We start from the raw sequence: 18,708 nt of genomic DNA, 5'->3' as shown, positions 1-18,708 counted from the left end.
TGCTTAAATTCTTACATGTTAATAGAAAATGGTAAGATGTGGTAATAGTCAGCACTTACTGTATACCAGACATCAATAATGTACATATTTTAAAGATTAAATACTTGAGGCAAAGCAAACTTAGTACACTTGCTCAAAGCCACACCGTTTGCATTTACAAAGGCAGGATTTGAATCTAGACATCTGAACATCGGAGTTCAAATTCTCAATAGCTGTGTCATTCTGCCCCTCTTGGCCATGTCTTCTCACTACATTTTAAGTATCATTGTTGTGTCTGTTCATGTCTTTAGATATCTTTAAATAAACCATAAAATGGGAAGAGAAGTGGCAGAAATGACAACTTTTTCCCTCTCCTAGGCTCCTTCAATTTCCAGTGTCTACACAGCAACTTACCACCATCTGCAACTCCAGATACAGGAGATCCAACCCACAGACATTGCATGCATGTGGGCACAGAATTAGGAAACACCTATACATATAAAAATTTTAAAAATAACATTTTTTTAGTTTAAAATTAAGTTGGACACTACCAAAGTAGTTGCACATCATCCAATCCATCCAGTGTCTAACTTTAATAAAATCAAAAGATGGAGCAATAACAAATTTGCTGTCTGCTTGAGCTGGCACATCTATTGCTTCCTGCCCTCAGATAGCAACACTGCTAGATCTCTGGCCTTCAGACTTAGATAGAGTTTTACAACAGCGCTTCACAAGACTGCAGAGGCTAGAAAGTCCTCTGGCCTGCAGTCTGAAAGCAATAGCCTAGGAAATCTCATGGTCCTAGTCCAAGTATAAGGACTATGGATCACCAGTGTTAGAGGCAGAGATAAATACCAGCTCAAAGAGAGCAAAATTACCCATCTGTCACCTTCAGCACAGTATATTAAAATTTTTGATAATCTATACTAGTCATGTCCAAAGTGTTGGCTCAGTCTACCCGGGCCTCTTCTGAAAACAGGCTCAGAAGCATACCTAAAGTCATGCTTGACCAACTCTCTGGACATCCATGGCTCAGTCAATATCAGCTACATTAACCACCATGTTCATTAAACAATATAAACTGTTACACAAATATTTTCATTGGAAAAATAAATCCTGCCTGAACTCTTTAGTAAACAGATGTAGAAAGCATTAAGGTATTTCCTTCTTTAGGGAAATTTGTTTCTTCTGTGTCCCTTACATGTAACCCCCTTTATCAGCAAATGCAGAGATCCCTAAAAGTCTAATCTGGCTAATTTGGGCTGAATAATCACACTTTGGGGTCCTTTCTGTATGTGTAAAGTACAAATAGCAGCTATGAATCATACCTCACACGATGCTGTTTGGTATACATACTTGCTCACCAAGAGAAAACACTCTGCAGGGTAGCGACTTGAGGCACATACACATTACGAGTCTGGTGTGGCTTTGCCCCTTCTGGTTGTTCACTATGAGCAGGGCTGAGCTATTTCTATAAACTGGACAGTTGGAAGCTACATGTGTTCAGTAGTCAGGTTTGAGAATAAAACAAGTTTGGAAAGTATTTTTATAAACCACAATACAACACTAGTCTAGATGTTTTCCATCACATGACATTTTTTGTGTGTGTGTGTGTATGGTAGCCAGAGTGACACCTGTGTGTCCTGATACCCCAGGGCCTAGAGAATCATGGAAGTCATTTGAAAAACGCAGTGAATACAATGGAGTCAGCTATGTGTCCGCTATCTAGTAAGGAAATGTGTGACAGGCAAGGAGTCAGAGATCATGACAGCAGGTTCTCTGTGTAGTCACAATGTCTGTTGCTCCAGCCCCAAGTTAACTACAGCTAAGATGCTTCTCTGAGCTCACATTTTCTAGACATAAAATGAATCTCTAATCTCTACAAAATATAGCATTCTATGCTTATGCATAAAGGGCTATCTACCTCCTTCCCAGAGCCTTCCAACCTTGTAACCATTTGATCATTCATGAACGAATGAGTGAATATGTAATTCAAATCTGTTCAAAGATAGTGATACTGAGGCCACTTAGAGAACCTGAAAGAATTATCAAGTTCCCAGCTCTCTTCTCTCCATCTGAAAAGCAGGCTGTTCTGAGCGTAGTGAGAATCTACGGAGGATACGGAGTTGTCTTTATGGCCCCTGTGTTTCAGAGTGATGCTGACTTGCTGTACCCTTTGATCTTGCCTTCCATGTGCCACAGGATCGATAAACAAATAAGCAGGTTCCGGAGATGGTTACCTAAGAAGCCAATGAGACTGGACAAGGAGACACTGCCAGACCTGGAAGAGAATGACTGCTACACTGCCCCTTTCAGCCAGCAAAGGATCCATCAGTGAGTGTTCTGTAGGAAAGCCAGCATCTTAGTAAGGATGGACAGCATGATCGAGCCTTTGCTCTGGGGAGGGACAATGTAGAGGCCATTCCTCTTGAGTCTTTTGTTCATGTCCTTTTTATATCAATCAGGGAGGGGGGGCTGTCACAACAATCCTACCATCTCAGGTGGCTTAAAGTGACCTAATGGTTTGTTTGTTTGTTTGTTTGTTTGTTTTGATTTTATATCCGAGTTTGGTGAATAATCCTTTCCACAGCAATTCAGAGACACAGGGTCTTTCTGTCTTGTGGCTCTGTCAGTTCTCAGTACACAGAGCCCAGACAGAGGATGTGGATCACACCTTCCATGGTGAATAAAGGTTTAGCTTGTTTGCTTGCTTTTTATCACCGCTTGCCGCTGAGCTCTCCTTTCGTTCAGCATTTCACCAAGTTATCGCAGGAAGAGCTATGGTACCTGGCAGCCTACTTGCCAGCTCATCTATCAGTCTCGCAACAGTAATTTGTCACCTTGGGCACATGGGCAGAAAGAAAAAGTTGGCTGAGTAACAGCCTGGAAAGAATTGCAAAGGTGATCGAGAATTTACTCTGAACTTCGTGAGATGCAGAAGAATGATGGGAGGCAGGCTGGTGAAGGTGGAAGAAAGCAAACCAAAGGTTGTAAACAACAGGGAGTGGGCTCCCAAAGAGAATATTCGTCAGGTCAGCCCAGCCTACATTCAGACAGACTCTGGATTTCCTGGCCTTCCCTGTGCCCATTGTAGTGATGGCTTCAGTAAGTATGACTTACCTGAGAGACAGGAAGGGCTAACAGATCTCTTTTTTAAAAATGAGTTGCCAATTTTGATTTTTTTAAAAATTTAAACCAAATGGCAGTTGTCAAGAAGGTGCAGGGACTGCACGGTGAGTGCATGTTTAGCAACAGAAAAATCAATTGAACTGTGGGAGCAAAGAAGAGAAGAAAAACTATGTTTAGATAGATGGTTTGCATCAAAATGTGTCTTGCTGGGAAAGATCAATGCAACACAAGGAAAGCCATGGGAAAACCCATGAAACAGGCAAGCCCTGGATCCCCACAGGTCCGATTGATACCAAGCCAGGCTCATTACTTGAACATATAAAAGATAAAGCTCATAGCCCCAAAAGCCTCCATGGAAATCAGTAATCAGATGGTACTCAATATTAATCCAGGGATCAGGCTCCCTGAGTATGTTCTCAAGAAGGAGATGAAAGCTAACGTGTGTTTCTGCTTTTAGTTTAAATCCTGGAAGGTCTTTTTAGACTAGTAATTGTTGTTTTAATCCTTCACAAGTGGAGACTGATTTACTGCCACATTTTGCTTCTTAGCTGACTGAAAGTATGCACGGCACAGTGTAGAAGGAGCTCAAAGTTTTGGGATAGTGAGTACATACATGGATAGGTGAATGAATGGATAGATGGGTAGATGGAAGGATAGAGTGGGTAAGTGGATGGATGGATGGATAAGTATATGGATGGATGATGGATGGATGGATGGAGTGGATAAGTATATGGATGGATGATGGATGGATGGATGGATGGATGGATGGATGGAGTGGATAAGTATATGGATGGATGGATGGATGGATGGATGGATGGATGGATGGATGGATGGATGGATGGATGGATAAATGGATAGATGGATGGATGGATAGATGGTTGGATGGGGTAATAAGTGAAGTATATGGACTATGGAAGTTTTAGGGTTTTTTTTAAGGGAATGGAAGGTGTGTCACCAAGTCTTCTCACCTTCATGTTCCTCATATCCTTGAGTTGGATAATGCTATTCACCGAGTATCTCAAACTTAGAAGCATCTAGATACAAACTAGTATTACTAAAGATTATAAGTGAGAATAATACATTGGTAAGCATTTTTAGATATGTTGACAGTCAGAGTAGGAGAGTGTATGGTGATAGAAGTACTCCACAGTGTCACACACTTGAGAAGCCTTTGACACATTTGCAAATTAAGTCAGTGGATAAATACAGTACAGCAGTCACTAACTCAATGTCTGCACCTTTCCACGCATTATCTGAGTGCAACTCAACACAGTCTTGACTGTATCCTGGTAAAATATACTATGTATTGAATAACTGCCACTAGCCCAGTAGGTGCATCTTAAGAGGGCAGTGTTGCTGATTTGGAAGGATGTTGGCAAGTGATGGAAGTTGACTATGAAGAAAATGATTCACATGGGTATAGACTTGTCCAGCTAGGTAAAGAAGGTAGCATATTCTAAGAAGATGAGAGGGCCATGTAGGAAAGATCCCAGACATTAAATACAATGTAGTGTTTGGAAACCACAAGTAGGTGTCTGTAAAGATTTATGAGAATATGGTTATAGGGTACACAGAGGGCCCGGCATTTTTGTTCAAAAAAGGAGACCAGCCCACTGAAGATGAGACTTGAAGGAGGACAATTAAAGAAGGAAAAAGAGAGGGGTGGTTGACATAAACATAAGGACCAGAGTTCAGGGGAACCAAGAGAACAAAGGGATTTATATCATGCCAATGAGACAAGAAAAATTAAACATGGTCCTGAAGTATTATGGGTGATGAGAGTTTCTTTTTGTTTGAAAATCGTTGTTCCATGTGGGTAACCTCCCTTGGATTGGTGTGTAAAAGTAAGATGTGAAAAATGTTGGCTGCCAATTTGGAAACAGTTACTGGTATAATTAGAAAACAAAACTCCTTAAAGATGCTTTGAGGATGATATTAATGGGCTTAATTTAATCAGAAATAGCTGTTTAATGAGTTCTGGGAGCTATTGCATGATCCCAGCTTTCTACATGCATACCAAGGACTCACGTGATGTGTTGACTTTGCAGAACTTTCTCGTTGTGCTCATGCTGAAGTCAAATAGAATGACGGGAATTGTGGATCGTGAATGTGGTATATAAAGTAAAGCTAGAAGTTTAATGACTCATGATCAAAATAGGAAAGTGTCTTAAAAATCAAACACCCTTTCAGTAATTCCCTCATCTGTCTCCTATACACGTGTTTGAGCTGTGCTGAGCTCTGACCTCCTTAAGTCACCTTCTACTTTTCTGTTCCCTCCTACACTTGTTCTTCCTTGAGATCACCTTGAGTTATACCTGGAGTAACCTTTCCCTTAGTTGCCTGTCTTCCAGGATCTACCAAAGACATTTTTCCCAGAAAACTTTCCATGCTATCCAACCTCTACTGTCAATTCCAAGTATGCTGCAACCTTCCATGTCTTTTCCTTGGTTAGTATGGTATGTTTTCATTGTTTTCTCTCAAACTACAAGTCCCACCATTTTCAAATCTCATAGTAAATGTTTACCATGATTTGTTCAGCCAGAAAAATAACTGAATATATAAAACTGATCATAGGATGTGTGAATGAGGAACAGATGCTCTGGAAACATCGGACTGCATACTCACCTCAAACCAGGTTCAAGTTCCTTCTGCACATGGGCTGCCTGCATCATTCCCTGTTCCAGCACATGACACCTATGCTTATTCAATTATTAAGAGTCAATATCATACTCACTGTTAACTCATAGGATATATTGATGAATTCATCCAATATCCTCTTTCATAGCTCTTGTGAGTTAGCCTGTGGATTATTTCTAACTATATTCATCCCACTGTGAAGAGCAGAGTATGCAGAAACGGCTTGTTCACCATCCTCTCCACATCACTTTTTCCCTACTCTCCCAAGCTTGGGCAACCAGTCTTCAACACTTGACTTTCTCATGGAGTGGGCCTTAAGTAAAATCAGGTATTGATTGGTTACTCCCACAAGCTGTGTACCACCACTATACTAGCATATCTTTTAGGCAGGACACCACTGTAGATCAGAGTTTTTGTGGCTGGATTAGCATTTGCATTTTTCTTTTGGTAGAGTGCAGAATACCTTCCTGTACCAGAGATGCCAAAAAGCAGAGGTAAAGGCTGTCTGGAGGCACCAGATGGACTTCTCCATGTTCGATGAGTTGTCTAAGTATTGCTTTCAGCAATGGGGCCTTGTCAGTTTATGGAGAACAAGCTATCATCTTGGCAACAGCCTGAGTTATTTGGGGTTTCCCATGGGACCTCTTTTGGCCAATATCTCAATTAGATGTAAATCTTGGTAATGGATTTGAGGTTGTGTCCCCATTATGTGATGATTTTCATTTTAGATTGCCATCACATATGTATATATTTTAGAAAGCTTCTACTGTATTAAGTTTCTATACTACCTCTCAAGTGATTTCTAATTTCAGCTGCCTCTCCTGTATTCCTTCCCTTGTCCCCTTCTCTCCTCCTTCCCACCCCAACTTGATCCACCCATTCTAGATTCTAGCACCTCTCTATCCATCCATATTGGTTTTATTTCCCTTTCCTAACAAGATCCTTCCTCCACAGTCCCTTACTCTCTTCCTAACCTATGTGGTTCCATGGATTGTAGAATGGTCATCATTATCTTAACAGCCAATATCCACATATGAGCTAATACATAGCATCATTGCCTGTCTAGATCTGTAATACCTTACGCAGGATGACTTTTTCTTCTAGTTCCATCCATTTAGCTGTATGTTTTATAGTTTCATGTTTTAAGTGGGTGAGTAATACTCCATTGTATAAAGGTTCTACATTTTATCATTTTTTCTGTTGAGGAACATCTAGATTGTTTCTAATCACTGACTATTATGAATAAAACAGCAGCTAACTTGATTGAGAAAGTGTCTCTTAAATGTATGATCATCCACTGGATATGCCTAATAGTGGTACAACTGAATCTTGAGGTAGATCAATTCCCATCTTCCCGAGGAACCATGACACTGATTTCCATAATGGCCATACAAATTTGCAGTCCTACCAGCAGTGAATGAGTGTTCTTCTTACTACACATCCTCCCCAGCATGAGCTGACATTTGTTTTATTGATCTTAGACCTTCTGACTAGTGTAAGAAGAAATCTCAGAGTAATTTTGTTGATTTACATTTATTTCTTTGAGGCTAAGGATGTTAAACATTTCTTTAAATATCTCTCAAATATTTGCATTTCCTCTATTGAGAACTCTCTGTTTAGATCTATTTCCCATTTTAAATTGGGTATAAATATTAATATATAGGGTTTTTTGAGTTCTTTATATGTTTTGGATACTTACCCTCTTACAGATGTGTAGTTTGTAAACATCGTTTCGCATTCTGTAGCTGCTATTTGTTTGAAAGTGATGTCCCTTGCTGTGCAAAAGCATTTCAGTTTCATGAGGTCCCATTTATTAATTATTGTTCTTAGTGCCTAGGCTGATGCTATTCTGTTTGGAAAATCTTCCTGTTCTGTTATGTTTAAGGCTATTCTCTACTTCCTCCTCTATCATGTTCAGCGTGTCTGACTTTATGTTGAGGCCTTTGATCCATTAGAGGTGAGTTTTATGCAGGATGATAAATACAGACAAATCTATATTTTAGAATCATTGAAAGGAAACCATTGACTACGCATCTTCATACGTCTAAATTGATACTTGGTTATTTTACAGGGTATCACCAAAGGTATACCTGTGAGTGAAAAAAAAACAAAAAACCGAAAAACAAACAAACAAACAAAAAACAAAAATCAACAACAAAAACCCCTACCTCTTTCTATATGTGAGAAATGATCCTAAGAGTTGTGTGTAAATTTCCTTAACAACCATTATATGACCACAGATATCACTATCACCATCACACAGATGAAGACTATAAAGCACAGAGTTACCTCCCTGGATACACACACCAGTGATTTAACACTGTAGTTTAGTTGTTGTTCACAACACTGGCTAATGTGAATCCTCCTCAGAAAAGAAGACACAGCATGCCTGCTCCATGTAGCTATTTAGATACTTAGACTCATATTTACTATTTTTCCGTTCCATAGATTCTCTTATATATAAAAGAAAAATGGATAATTTCTTAGGAAGTTCATGTCTTCACAGACCAGGCTTAGATGCTGTCTGGAGCACTTTACCCACACTGCAGGGCCAAAGTTCTGTCGTGTGCTTGTTCTTAACTCTGGAAATGCTGGGATGCTAACTTGCCTGGCAGTGCAAGAGATAAAAATTAAACAGGCTTATTAAAGAACTAGGCAATGGTGGAGAAGAAATTCTAGTCCAGACATGGAGGCACAACACATACTCCCCTTTGTTCTAGAGAGCTGCCTTGTGCCTTATAATATAGCAAGACCCTTGCCTCCAGCCACTAGATAGACACTAGTCATGTCCCTTCCCCACCTTGTGATGATGAAAACTCTTTCTATACCTTGTTAGGTTTTCCTTTGGTGATGATGGCAGAAGCAGCACAAATCTAGACCCCTTCCCACTGCCTTGACACTCACTGTTCATCTGTCTTCCTTGCTAGACAACCTCCAGGTCTGATAAATTGAATTCCATAGGAATCTGGTGATTGTGGTAGACAAGTCCATTTAAGCATTAATTTATTCCTCTTCACCCCCTTCCTGGGGATGTTGCTCTGCTTAAGTAGCCCGCTGCCCTTTATTCTGAAAATGGTATTAGTGGAAACATCCTTGAGACAATTGCTTTGTAAGGTCAATACCTATAATAAAGATTTTCTATGGGTATTAGATACGAAAAAAGAGATAAGGGGGAGTCGTGTTACTTTTTATAATGCATATGCAGCAAGTTTTTCAGGAAACGGATCTCTTTTTGAATTGCCTTTTAAAAATATGCCTAATAGTGGTGCAGCTGGTACAGATAGGGATATTTCCCCATTTTTCTTTATGTTTACCATTTCTAGCACTGATGACTTTCTTTAGTTTGTACCCTCTTAGAGTTAGGGACAATTAGGCACAAATTATAAACCGGTATATTGCACAAGACAAGTATTTCCACAATGAACTATCCGCCGCACAAATTGTTGGATATCCATGTTGAACTGCCACCTTCAAAGACTACAGGGATGCATTTTATTATTTCAAGTGATTAGATCAGTGGTAATCTGATATTTCCACCATAGGAAAGTCCAATGTAGGAACAAGAGGACAGGACTGAGCCAGAGAGCCTAGCTTCAGGTAGCTTAGTTAATAGAGTAATGTCTAGACACAGAGTAGTATAGAAAACTCAAGTTAATGGAGAGGGGACAGGTTTGCTCTTTTTTAACAACCTACTCTCATGAGAACCATTCCATTCCCACTTCTCAAGACCTCCTCTAAAGTGTTCTGACACTTTTTAATATCATGATGTTGGTTCTCTAACCCCACTTAAACCGTGGTGTCCTCAGTCTTCAAGTCAGGCCATGAACAGCCTCAATTCTATCTGCAACATAATTTCTCTTTGTTGTTCAGATTGATGCATTGACAAATTCTAGACGTCAGGATACAGACATACACATTTGGAGTGCCACTGTCCAGCCTTGCATCGCCATATGTATTTGCCAGTCCACAAAATTCCAAGGTTTGGGGAAAGAGGATTAGCTTGGTGGCAGCAGCAGTGGGACCCATAGGCCCAGGGTGCTCATCTGTGTTGAGGATGCTTGGGAGACTTTCTGATTTGAATTGGAATAGAATCACTTCAAACTGACTTTGTCCTCACTATTCCAGATATGTTCATATGTATTAGTACTACATCCCAAGTTCTCTCTTAAATCTTCACAGCATAGATATCTGAATATATTGATTGCTAGAGCAAAAACTTTCTGCTGTAATTTTCCTTTCAGGGCATTTGGAGTTTTTCTGTTCTTATCATCGATCTGAAGTCTTAGGAGAATCCTTTAGGCAATGAGATACAAGATTGATTTCAGTAGGATTAATGTTCTTTTGGTACCCCAGTGACACAGGGCAGTCTCAGGACACTTGTTTTATTGCAATTCCTTGCTGGCATTAGGATCCTCGATATGTATGCTAGTGAGGTTGCTCTGCAGAGGCACGGGGGATGTAGCTGTGTTCTTGAAAGTTTTAAGCTGAGATGACAGTGAAGACAAACCATAAAGCCTAAGGTTTGTGCTTCTAAAAATCATGTAGTTCCTTTCAAGTGGAGCCTAATGACATAAGACTTAAGTTTAAGGATCAAAGATATCACCTAATCATGTGAAAAGCAAAGTTTTGGGTGGCTGGGGGTTCTAAAGATAGGTGGATTACCTTAATATTTGAGAAGCCATCTGTTTTTGTGTTTTATGAGTCTATTTTTTCTAACATAATATTTTTATTGATTCCTTGAGAATTTCATTCCATACACCCCGATCACATTTACCTTCCAGTCCTGTCCAGCCCTCTGCCTTTCACACACACACACACACACACACACACACACACACAGAGAGAGAGAGAGAGAGAGAGAGAGAGAGAGAGAGAGAGAGAGTAAAAAAACGAACAAACAACAAAACAAAAAATCCATTTTGTATTATCTATTTACTCACTGGAACATGGTAAAACTCTTAGTGGGCTGCTCCTTAAATAGAGTTGAGTCCTTCCCCTCCTATACCCCTGCTAGAAACCATCTATTGTGCACAACAACATTTCAGCATCCTTTCACAGTTTTTAAGAGTTCTCTCTGATGGCTTCCTGTTTAGGCTGTTACTGTGTAGAAGTTGGACTGGAATTAGAAGTTGTCATAGAAATCTTTTATGTCCCTGTCTCCCACTCCCACTTTTCTCCTTTCTCATATCTGCTGTATCACATACACACAAAAACAACAATAACATGTTATTTCCAAGTGTGTTATATAAGATTGTTTCTCACCATGTAGAAGCCCATGATCCATGTTCCTGTGGGTTGTGAAGAGCAAATAATCTATTTTGGCATGGGTATCAATAACTGCAGAAACACAGTTGAGAAAGAGGTGTTAAATACAGAAATATTGCAATAGTGATTATTATTATTACTCAGAACTGCATCTTATAAATGCCTTTATACCTACAGATAAACCTGGGTCTTCATATCCCCACTTCCTCACCCTGGACATTATACCAGTTTTGTTTCCACTTGAGAGTAAGGAAATCACCACTGCAGGTTGCCTGAATTCTATACTATCACCCTCCATACTGATCACCATCAACTCAGCTCTTCTGACTCAAAACTTTTCTCCGTGCTGATTAATTCAAACTGGCATCTTTCAGCTTCTGACTGAACTGCTCTACTTGGCTTCATACTAACTTTGATAACATGTTCTAATCTTCTGGCTCCTTCTCATTCTCTGACTCCTTCTGTCTTCCCCTGTGTCTAGCTTATTCTCTTTCTACAACTATCTCAGTAAAACTGCCCTTTCTCATTTTCTCTCTCTGTGCTGCTCTCTCTTAAGCAGCCTCTCTTTTCTTTCTGTTCTCATGAGAGAAAGGCATAAATTCTGTCAAATCTTTCTCTGATTCATCACCTTGTCTGTCCCTCAATTAGATGTTACTTTCAAGCATGAGTGCTTCTTTCTACAAACTAACTTTACCTTCATTGTGTGGGATTGAAAATGTGTAGTAAGGGTGTGTTTGTATTCCAGTAGCCATGTTGTTGGACTAAAATCTCTCTACAATGTCTCCTCATCTCTCTTGCTCTTCTGTTTTTACTCACTTACACATCTGCCTACTATGTTCATGTCACAGATCATTTGCAAGACACTAGTCACTAATGTATGCAACACCTTTGCACATTTAGGAGACACCCTCCTTGCTCCCAGATTCTCAGAGCAGTGTGAGCAAGATTTCAATACCCATCCCTGGTCCCTTTGGCCATATACTACCATATCAAGTACTAAGTGATGCCCATGAAGAAGCATTGCTTTCCTTTTTAACACCTTTCAATGTCTTTCCTAGGTCTTCAGAATGAAGCTAAAACTTCTTATCATGGCATAGAAAATTGCTTTTTCAGTTTCTTACCCTCTCCCCTCAGCTTTCAGGGATATTTACTTTTACAATACAGACATAGAAGTTTTCTAAATATTCAATGATGGTTGATCCTTCCTGAAAGGTACTCTTTCCTTTTCCTCTGATGGAACATTTTCTCTTCAGCAAAGATTTCAGGGATCGCCTTCTTTACAAAATGCCTTATGCCTCATGCACATATTAGCCTTCTGGGCTCACTGGCGTTTGTAAATGATAATTATGAATCAGATTATATTGTACCACAAGTATGTGTGTCTGTGTCTGGATAGTGGACAAAGTATAATGCAGCATCTAGAGTAATTACAAAGGAGTTCCAGTGTTTTATCTGCATTTCTTGAAAGATATAAAGGACAACCTTGGAAGGATAGCTGTCCTTCCAAGGCAGCTATTTTTGTTTTAAAATATTTTATTTAATTTTTATTTTAAAATTTTTGATTTTTTTTATAAAAAAAATCTTACAAAGTTTTGATAAAGGTAATAGTTTAGCACAGAGCATCTGACCTGTCAGATTCTTATTGTCCTGTATACTACCCATCTGTGACAAAAAGCACCCACTACCCAGAGGCCATGTGAAATACAGCTTTTCTTAAGAACCATTTATAATCCCTTTCCCTCTTTCATGCTTTCTCTTCCTTGGGCATGCCTTTACTTTATCTCTGACACAAATACCCTTCTATGTCAACCTTCTTTCTTATTCCTTCAGCCTTCCTTCTTCCTTTATTGTTCCCCCCAACTCACAAGTCTCATTCATTTTTTTCCTTCTTCATTTTATTGATTGATATGGCTTCTCTACCACAGGGAAAAATCCATCCATTTTAGGCTGTAACTCATAGGATTATCTTCTCTGGGTTAAAGGTTGACTCAGTCAGGTTCCACTAGTTTCTGCTGCAGTAAATGATAAACGTTTAATCTCAGTGGGCTCTCCAAATGAGTGTTTCTTCCTCTCATAACATATTAGCTGAGACTCAGGAGAGGTTTTATTCAAATGTCATTTTTATTACAATGCTTGACTGAAGAAGCAATCTGCACCTCAGACATGCATTTTCATGGCAAAGAAGAATATCATGGTATCACTTCTACTCATAGTCCATAAGCCAAAACAAGTGTTATGGCCAAGGATGGTATGAATGAGGTGAGGATTACACGCTCCCTCTAGGAAAGAGGCTTACAAGTCACATGACATGTGATTGTCATGAGAAAAAGCAGTAAACTGGAGATCAGAATATTCATAGAACCCCCCAAGTAAATTACTATTGTCTTGTCACATGTATATAATGTCTTAGTCTGTGACCTCTTCTAGGGTTCAAATGATGTTATATATGATTTTTCTCTGTTTTTGACCTCCTAGTGTAATTTAGGAAAAAGGAACTTCAGTAGAGGAGAGAAAACCTCTCTAAGGTAGAAATTAGACTTTGAATCAGGATATTTCAGAATTCAACTTTATGAATGACTAGTCCTGCTGGCCCCTACCTGTAATTCCAGGACTTGGGAAGAAAAGTGAGACAAGAGGAGTAGTGTGAGTTTGAGGTCAGCCTGGGCTACAGAAGGAGTCTCTGTCTCCAAATACAGCTAGACAAATAGACAAACAATAATCAAATCCAGCAACCACCTTTAGTCTGTGTCTGTGTTCTGTTAGATTAGCAAGAAGGAAGGATGAGGTAGATGCTGCTCATGTTTTTTTCCGATTTAGAAGTGAAAGAGAAAAACCACCTATCCCTTGAGTATTTCTTCTCATAGCTTCCTATAACATTGGTATTCTAGTCAGGAAGAGGAAGCATGGAGGTTCATGAGATGTTAATGAGGGGAGTTGAGCAGCTTCAGCGTCACAAAAGAAACCTTGAGGTCACATGAATAATAACTGTAGCAATTGACTCTAAGGCTCATAGAATTAAAAAAAAAGAGAGACTGAATGATAAGGACCAGGCAGGTAGGAGGGAGCTGAGTCCTATAACTCCAAAGAGAAGCTATCCTGCCCATTCCATCATTCAAGGAGCACAGAGAAGGGAGTCTAGTTTGGGAAATACTTGTCTCTGAAAGCTAGAATCTGGATTCAACTTCCATTTCCAAGTTGGAGGATACTGTTGCTAGGGCAGCATCAGCAAGAACAGGTAGACCAATGAGCAGGAGTACCTGCATTGTTCTCTTATAGTCTCCAAATAGTACCCACACTCAAAGCAAATCACAGCAAAGCTCGAGGGTCCCCAGTCTAGTATCACAGAGAAGAGAAACCCAAGGGAAGTCTCAGAGATAGCTTAATAAACAGTGTACTCCCTAATACCTGCAATTTTGTAATTGAGACTTTCAGTGATTAAAGCCATCCTTAGTTAAAGTAAAAATGTCTATTGCAAAGATAAAATTTTTAATTCATTTCTTTATTTATACTACATTGTAAATAATTTTTTAAAACTTTAATGGGAAGAAGAGCAAAGGCAGGGATATTTTTACTACACCTAGAATAGTTAGAGACTGACATGAAAATAGCAGAAATGGGAAAGATGGAAACAGAGTGATCAGGGAGAATAAATGTTACAAAATTCCAAATGTTGCAGGCACGTGGCAGAATTTTTATGGCTTTGCTGCTCCCAACAATACAAAGGACTAGACAGATATATCCCTTCATCATCTCTTGGGAAAACTGGGCTTCAGCAAAGGAAAACAAAAACAAAACCCATAGCCAAGACTGGACAGAGGTGGTAGCTGGGTCACTGACTAATAAATTATGCCCTGACAATTGCATAGAGAATTCGAGTAGTAGCATACTACTATTGACTGGATGTTAGTAGTAGTCTAATTAGCAGAAGGCTGAGGGCCAGGCTTATTTGTGTTTTTCTGGTCTAAGGATTAAATAGGAAACTGCCTTTTGGTTCCAAACTTATTTTACAGATTTTTTTTAAATGCTTTTTTTTATTCTGATTTTCTTTTAAATACTAACTAAAACTCACCTCTCATAAACTTGAACACAGCAACTTCTCATTGGGCAGATTAACCAGTTCAGTCAGCATCCAACACAGTTCTATGCCAGGCCTGACGTAATACTGGGCCAAGCTAAGTTAATCACACTTTCCACTAATGGTTAAGTTCAAATAAACTCTGGTTCAAATCCAAGCTCTCCAGTCATTTGGATGAAGACTCCTGGCACTAGCTCTGTGCATCACAACATAGCTTTGTGAGCTTTCGTTATCATAAATAATATGGACACCAATAATACAGGCAGGGCAGGTACATGCTCAATAAATTCTGTCCTTGTCAATGCTGTCAATGGAATTTGATATGCAAATAATAGCAATGTGAATTGCATATATATATATATACATGTATGTATGTGTATATCCATATCCCTATCCCTATCTCTATCCCTATCCCTGTCCCTGTCCCTGTCCCTGTCCCTGTCCCTGTACCTGTACCTGTACCTGTACCTGTACCTATACCTATACCTATACCTATACCTATACCTATACCTATACCTATACATATATACATCTTTTTCGTGGCCCAGTCTTAAAGGTAAGATAGATCTAAAACGTTAGCAATTCAAGAGCCATCCCTCTCCATCCCTCTGTCCTTCTCTCTTCTGTTGCATTCTTTCTTCTGCCCCTGCCTTTTATTCTTCTTCACGACTCCTTTATCTCTTCTAGGATCTAGATTATAATCCACCTCCAAGTTCTTCAGAACACTAGTGTAAGTTAAAAGTACTGTGAATTACTAGCAGGTTTCCAACCTCTAGGCTGACTGAGAAATGTTCTCTGGTTAACTATTTGACTCTTTAAACTATCTATTGAACTAATCAAATGGTTTGCCAGCCTCTTGCTACAGTCACATGCGATGTTTACATACAGAGAAGAGAACCCTGTGTGCTCTTGTTCTACCAGAATACACATTAGAATACACCATGCAAAATGATACTTAAAAGGCACCTCAAACCCATTCCAATTTGAAAAACAGTTCCCAGATTTATGGAACTAACAGAGCTTACCATTGGTCATGTCATGTTAGGATGTTATATAAATGAGTGAATTAGATACCAAATTTGACTGCTGGCTTTTCCTGAGACCTGCCTAAGCATGCTTCATATTGCATTTTTTTCTGTGCATTTTGTGTATCTGAAAATACTTCATTAAGAGAAAAAAAATCACAGGACCTGATTACAAAATAACAGATTGATCTGGAGGTTTTTGAATTGTGGTAGTCAACCATCCTTATAGAAAGTGACAAATAGAAATCCCTTAATAAAGTCATTATATTGCCATAAATAAATACAATATACACACAGGTACACCCCACACAGCATTTTCTCATCCTCAAGTATCTTTATGACATGAGTGTCTTTCTTGACTTTATTCAAAAATAAGGATTTCGAATAGTGTTTTTCAACCTGTGGGTCATGACCCCCACTGGGGTTGCCTGTCAGGCATTCTACAGATCAGACATTTACATTATGATTCATAACAGTACCAAAACTACAGTTATAAAAAAGCAGTAAAATAATCTTGTGGTTAGGGGTCACCACAATATGAGCTGTGTTAAAGTGTCACAACATTAGGAAGTTTGAGAACCACTGGCTTAGAGGGTGACAGGAGTTTCTGAGTTCAAATAGTGCTTACCCCAAATGCTGCTTGCTTTTACCACTTACCAAGAAAGTAGATATTATAGATTACCTCTTGATGTCATCTCCCCATCTTAATTTTATAACATAGCTGTGTTTCTTGGGAGAAAAAGCAGATCAGAAGCTCCAAATGTTCTTGAAAATATTGCAGTCTAGATTAAATATGTTTAGAGGCTTGTGAGCTCATAAAAAGTAAATTCTCTCCATCCAGGGAGGTAGATCAATAACCTCCATAGAGTCTCCTTCCAGTTAGAGCCAGCCTCGATCTGTCTACTCCACCGTATAAAACATTGAGCATTAAAGACAACACTAGTTACCGTGAGAATTCTGACTGTATATCAGAGTGGGTATCTTGGTTTTCAAAATGATTCTATTTTATTTGTGTCTGCTTCCTCCTCTCCTCCCAGTCGCTCCCCCCACCTACTCCTCCTCTGCTTCCCTTTAGAAAGGGGCAGGCCACCCATGGATATCAATGAGCCATGACACATCAAGTTGCAGTAAGACAAGGCACCTCCTCTCCTAGGCTAGCTGAGGCAACCCAGAAGGGGAAAGGATCTTATAACTTTAGATAACTTTGGCAAGTATACAACTAAAAACAACTTACTCTTTCCTACTGTCCCTCTCTCCCTATGACACTCTAAATAAAATTAAAATGACTTATATCCACAGTCTAAAGGCAAAAATATGAAATAGTCTTACAAGATTGTGTATTTCTCTTCCAAGCTAGTTTGCCTAAGGAATTTGTCAATTTTTGTTTGTTGTTTCAAAATAAACCCAGCATCTGGATGGATGTGCTTTTGACTTCCTTCCATATATTTCTGTTCTGCTCTTTATTGTTTATTTCCTTCTGGTATTTGAGAGTTTGACTTGTTCCTATTTCTTAAAGACATTGGTACATCATTAAGTTATTTGAGGTCTCCCTGCTTTTGCTATAGACACAGCTATAAATGTCCCGCTTAACACTGCTTTCATTGGATTCCATATGTTCTGATATGCTACATTCTGATTTTAATTCAATTCTAGGAATTTTTAATGCTCTATTGTTTCAACTATTACTTCAGTTACTCAGAAATTTATTATTATTTGGTTTCCATTATGTTTATCATAATTGCTTTAATTTTCTAACTGTTGATTTCTTTTTTAATTATAAACTGATAAGCTTAAAAATTACTTCAACTTTGAGTGTGTCTCTTCAAAAAAAGGGGTTAAAATATATTTTATTTTATTTTATTTTATTTTATTTTATTTTATTTTATTTTATTTTATTTGCTTGTGTGTTTTGCCCACATATATGTATATGCACCACGTGAGTGCCTGGTGCCTGTGGAGGTCAGGAAAGGACATTTGGTGATCTAGAATTTGAGTTACCGATGGTTGTTAGCCACCATATAGATGCTGGGAACAGAACCTGGGCCCTCTACAAGAGGACTAAGTGCTCTTAACCAGTGATCCATCTCTCCAATCCTTTGGGGTGTTTCTTTAAACTTGCTTTATGGCCTAAAAATTGACATTTTGAGGAAAATTCAATGTGTTGGTGGAAAAACTGTATATTCTTCAGCTATTGAAGTAAATGTACTATTGGCATTTACTGAGCCCATTGGATTCTTGGTGAGTATTTTGTTTTGATGTTCTCTCTACTGGTAAGAGTTGGGTATTAAAGTCCCCCATTATTGCTGTGTTGGACCAATCATTCCCTTTATATTCCATAGTGTTTGTTTCATAAAAGTAAATTCTACAATATTCAGATCTTATGTGTTCATGATTGTTACATTTTCTTGAGAAACTGTTCCCTTCAGCAACACATAAAATCATATTTGTCTCATCTGACTAATTTTGACTTTAAAAGTCTGTTTTATTGGATATGAATATAGTTACTCCTGTCTGTTTTCAGAATTAGCTTGCTGGAATATCCTTTGAGCCCTTTTACCTTCTCTGTGTGTATATGTTTTGCTGGGGAGATGAATTTCT

The 18,708-nt window shown here is 38.9% G+C and overlaps 1 protein-coding gene across 1 annotated transcript in view; it reads left to right on the top strand.

Moving 5' to 3' along the window:
- Ano4 (anoctamin 4) overlaps window positions 1–18,708 on the top strand; it is a 162,760-nt gene that overhangs the window by 57,000 nt on the left and 87,052 nt on the right. The window contains exon 6 of the mRNA XM_028783084.1: window positions 2,182–2,313. Within this exon, the coding sequence (XP_028638917.1) occupies window positions 2,182–2,313 (132 nt within the window). The remainder of the gene's footprint in view (window positions 1–2,181; window positions 2,314–18,708) is intronic.

The sequence above is a fragment of the Grammomys surdaster genome, unplaced genomic scaffold, assembly GCF_004785775.1.
Source record: "Grammomys surdaster isolate TR1022 unplaced genomic scaffold, NIH_TR_1.0 958, whole genome shotgun sequence".
Classification (NCBI taxonomy): domain Eukaryota; kingdom Metazoa; phylum Chordata; class Mammalia; order Rodentia; family Muridae; genus Grammomys; species Grammomys surdaster.
Note: the sequence above shows the minus strand (reverse complement) of the source record. Positions and strands in the feature narration are given on the sequence as shown.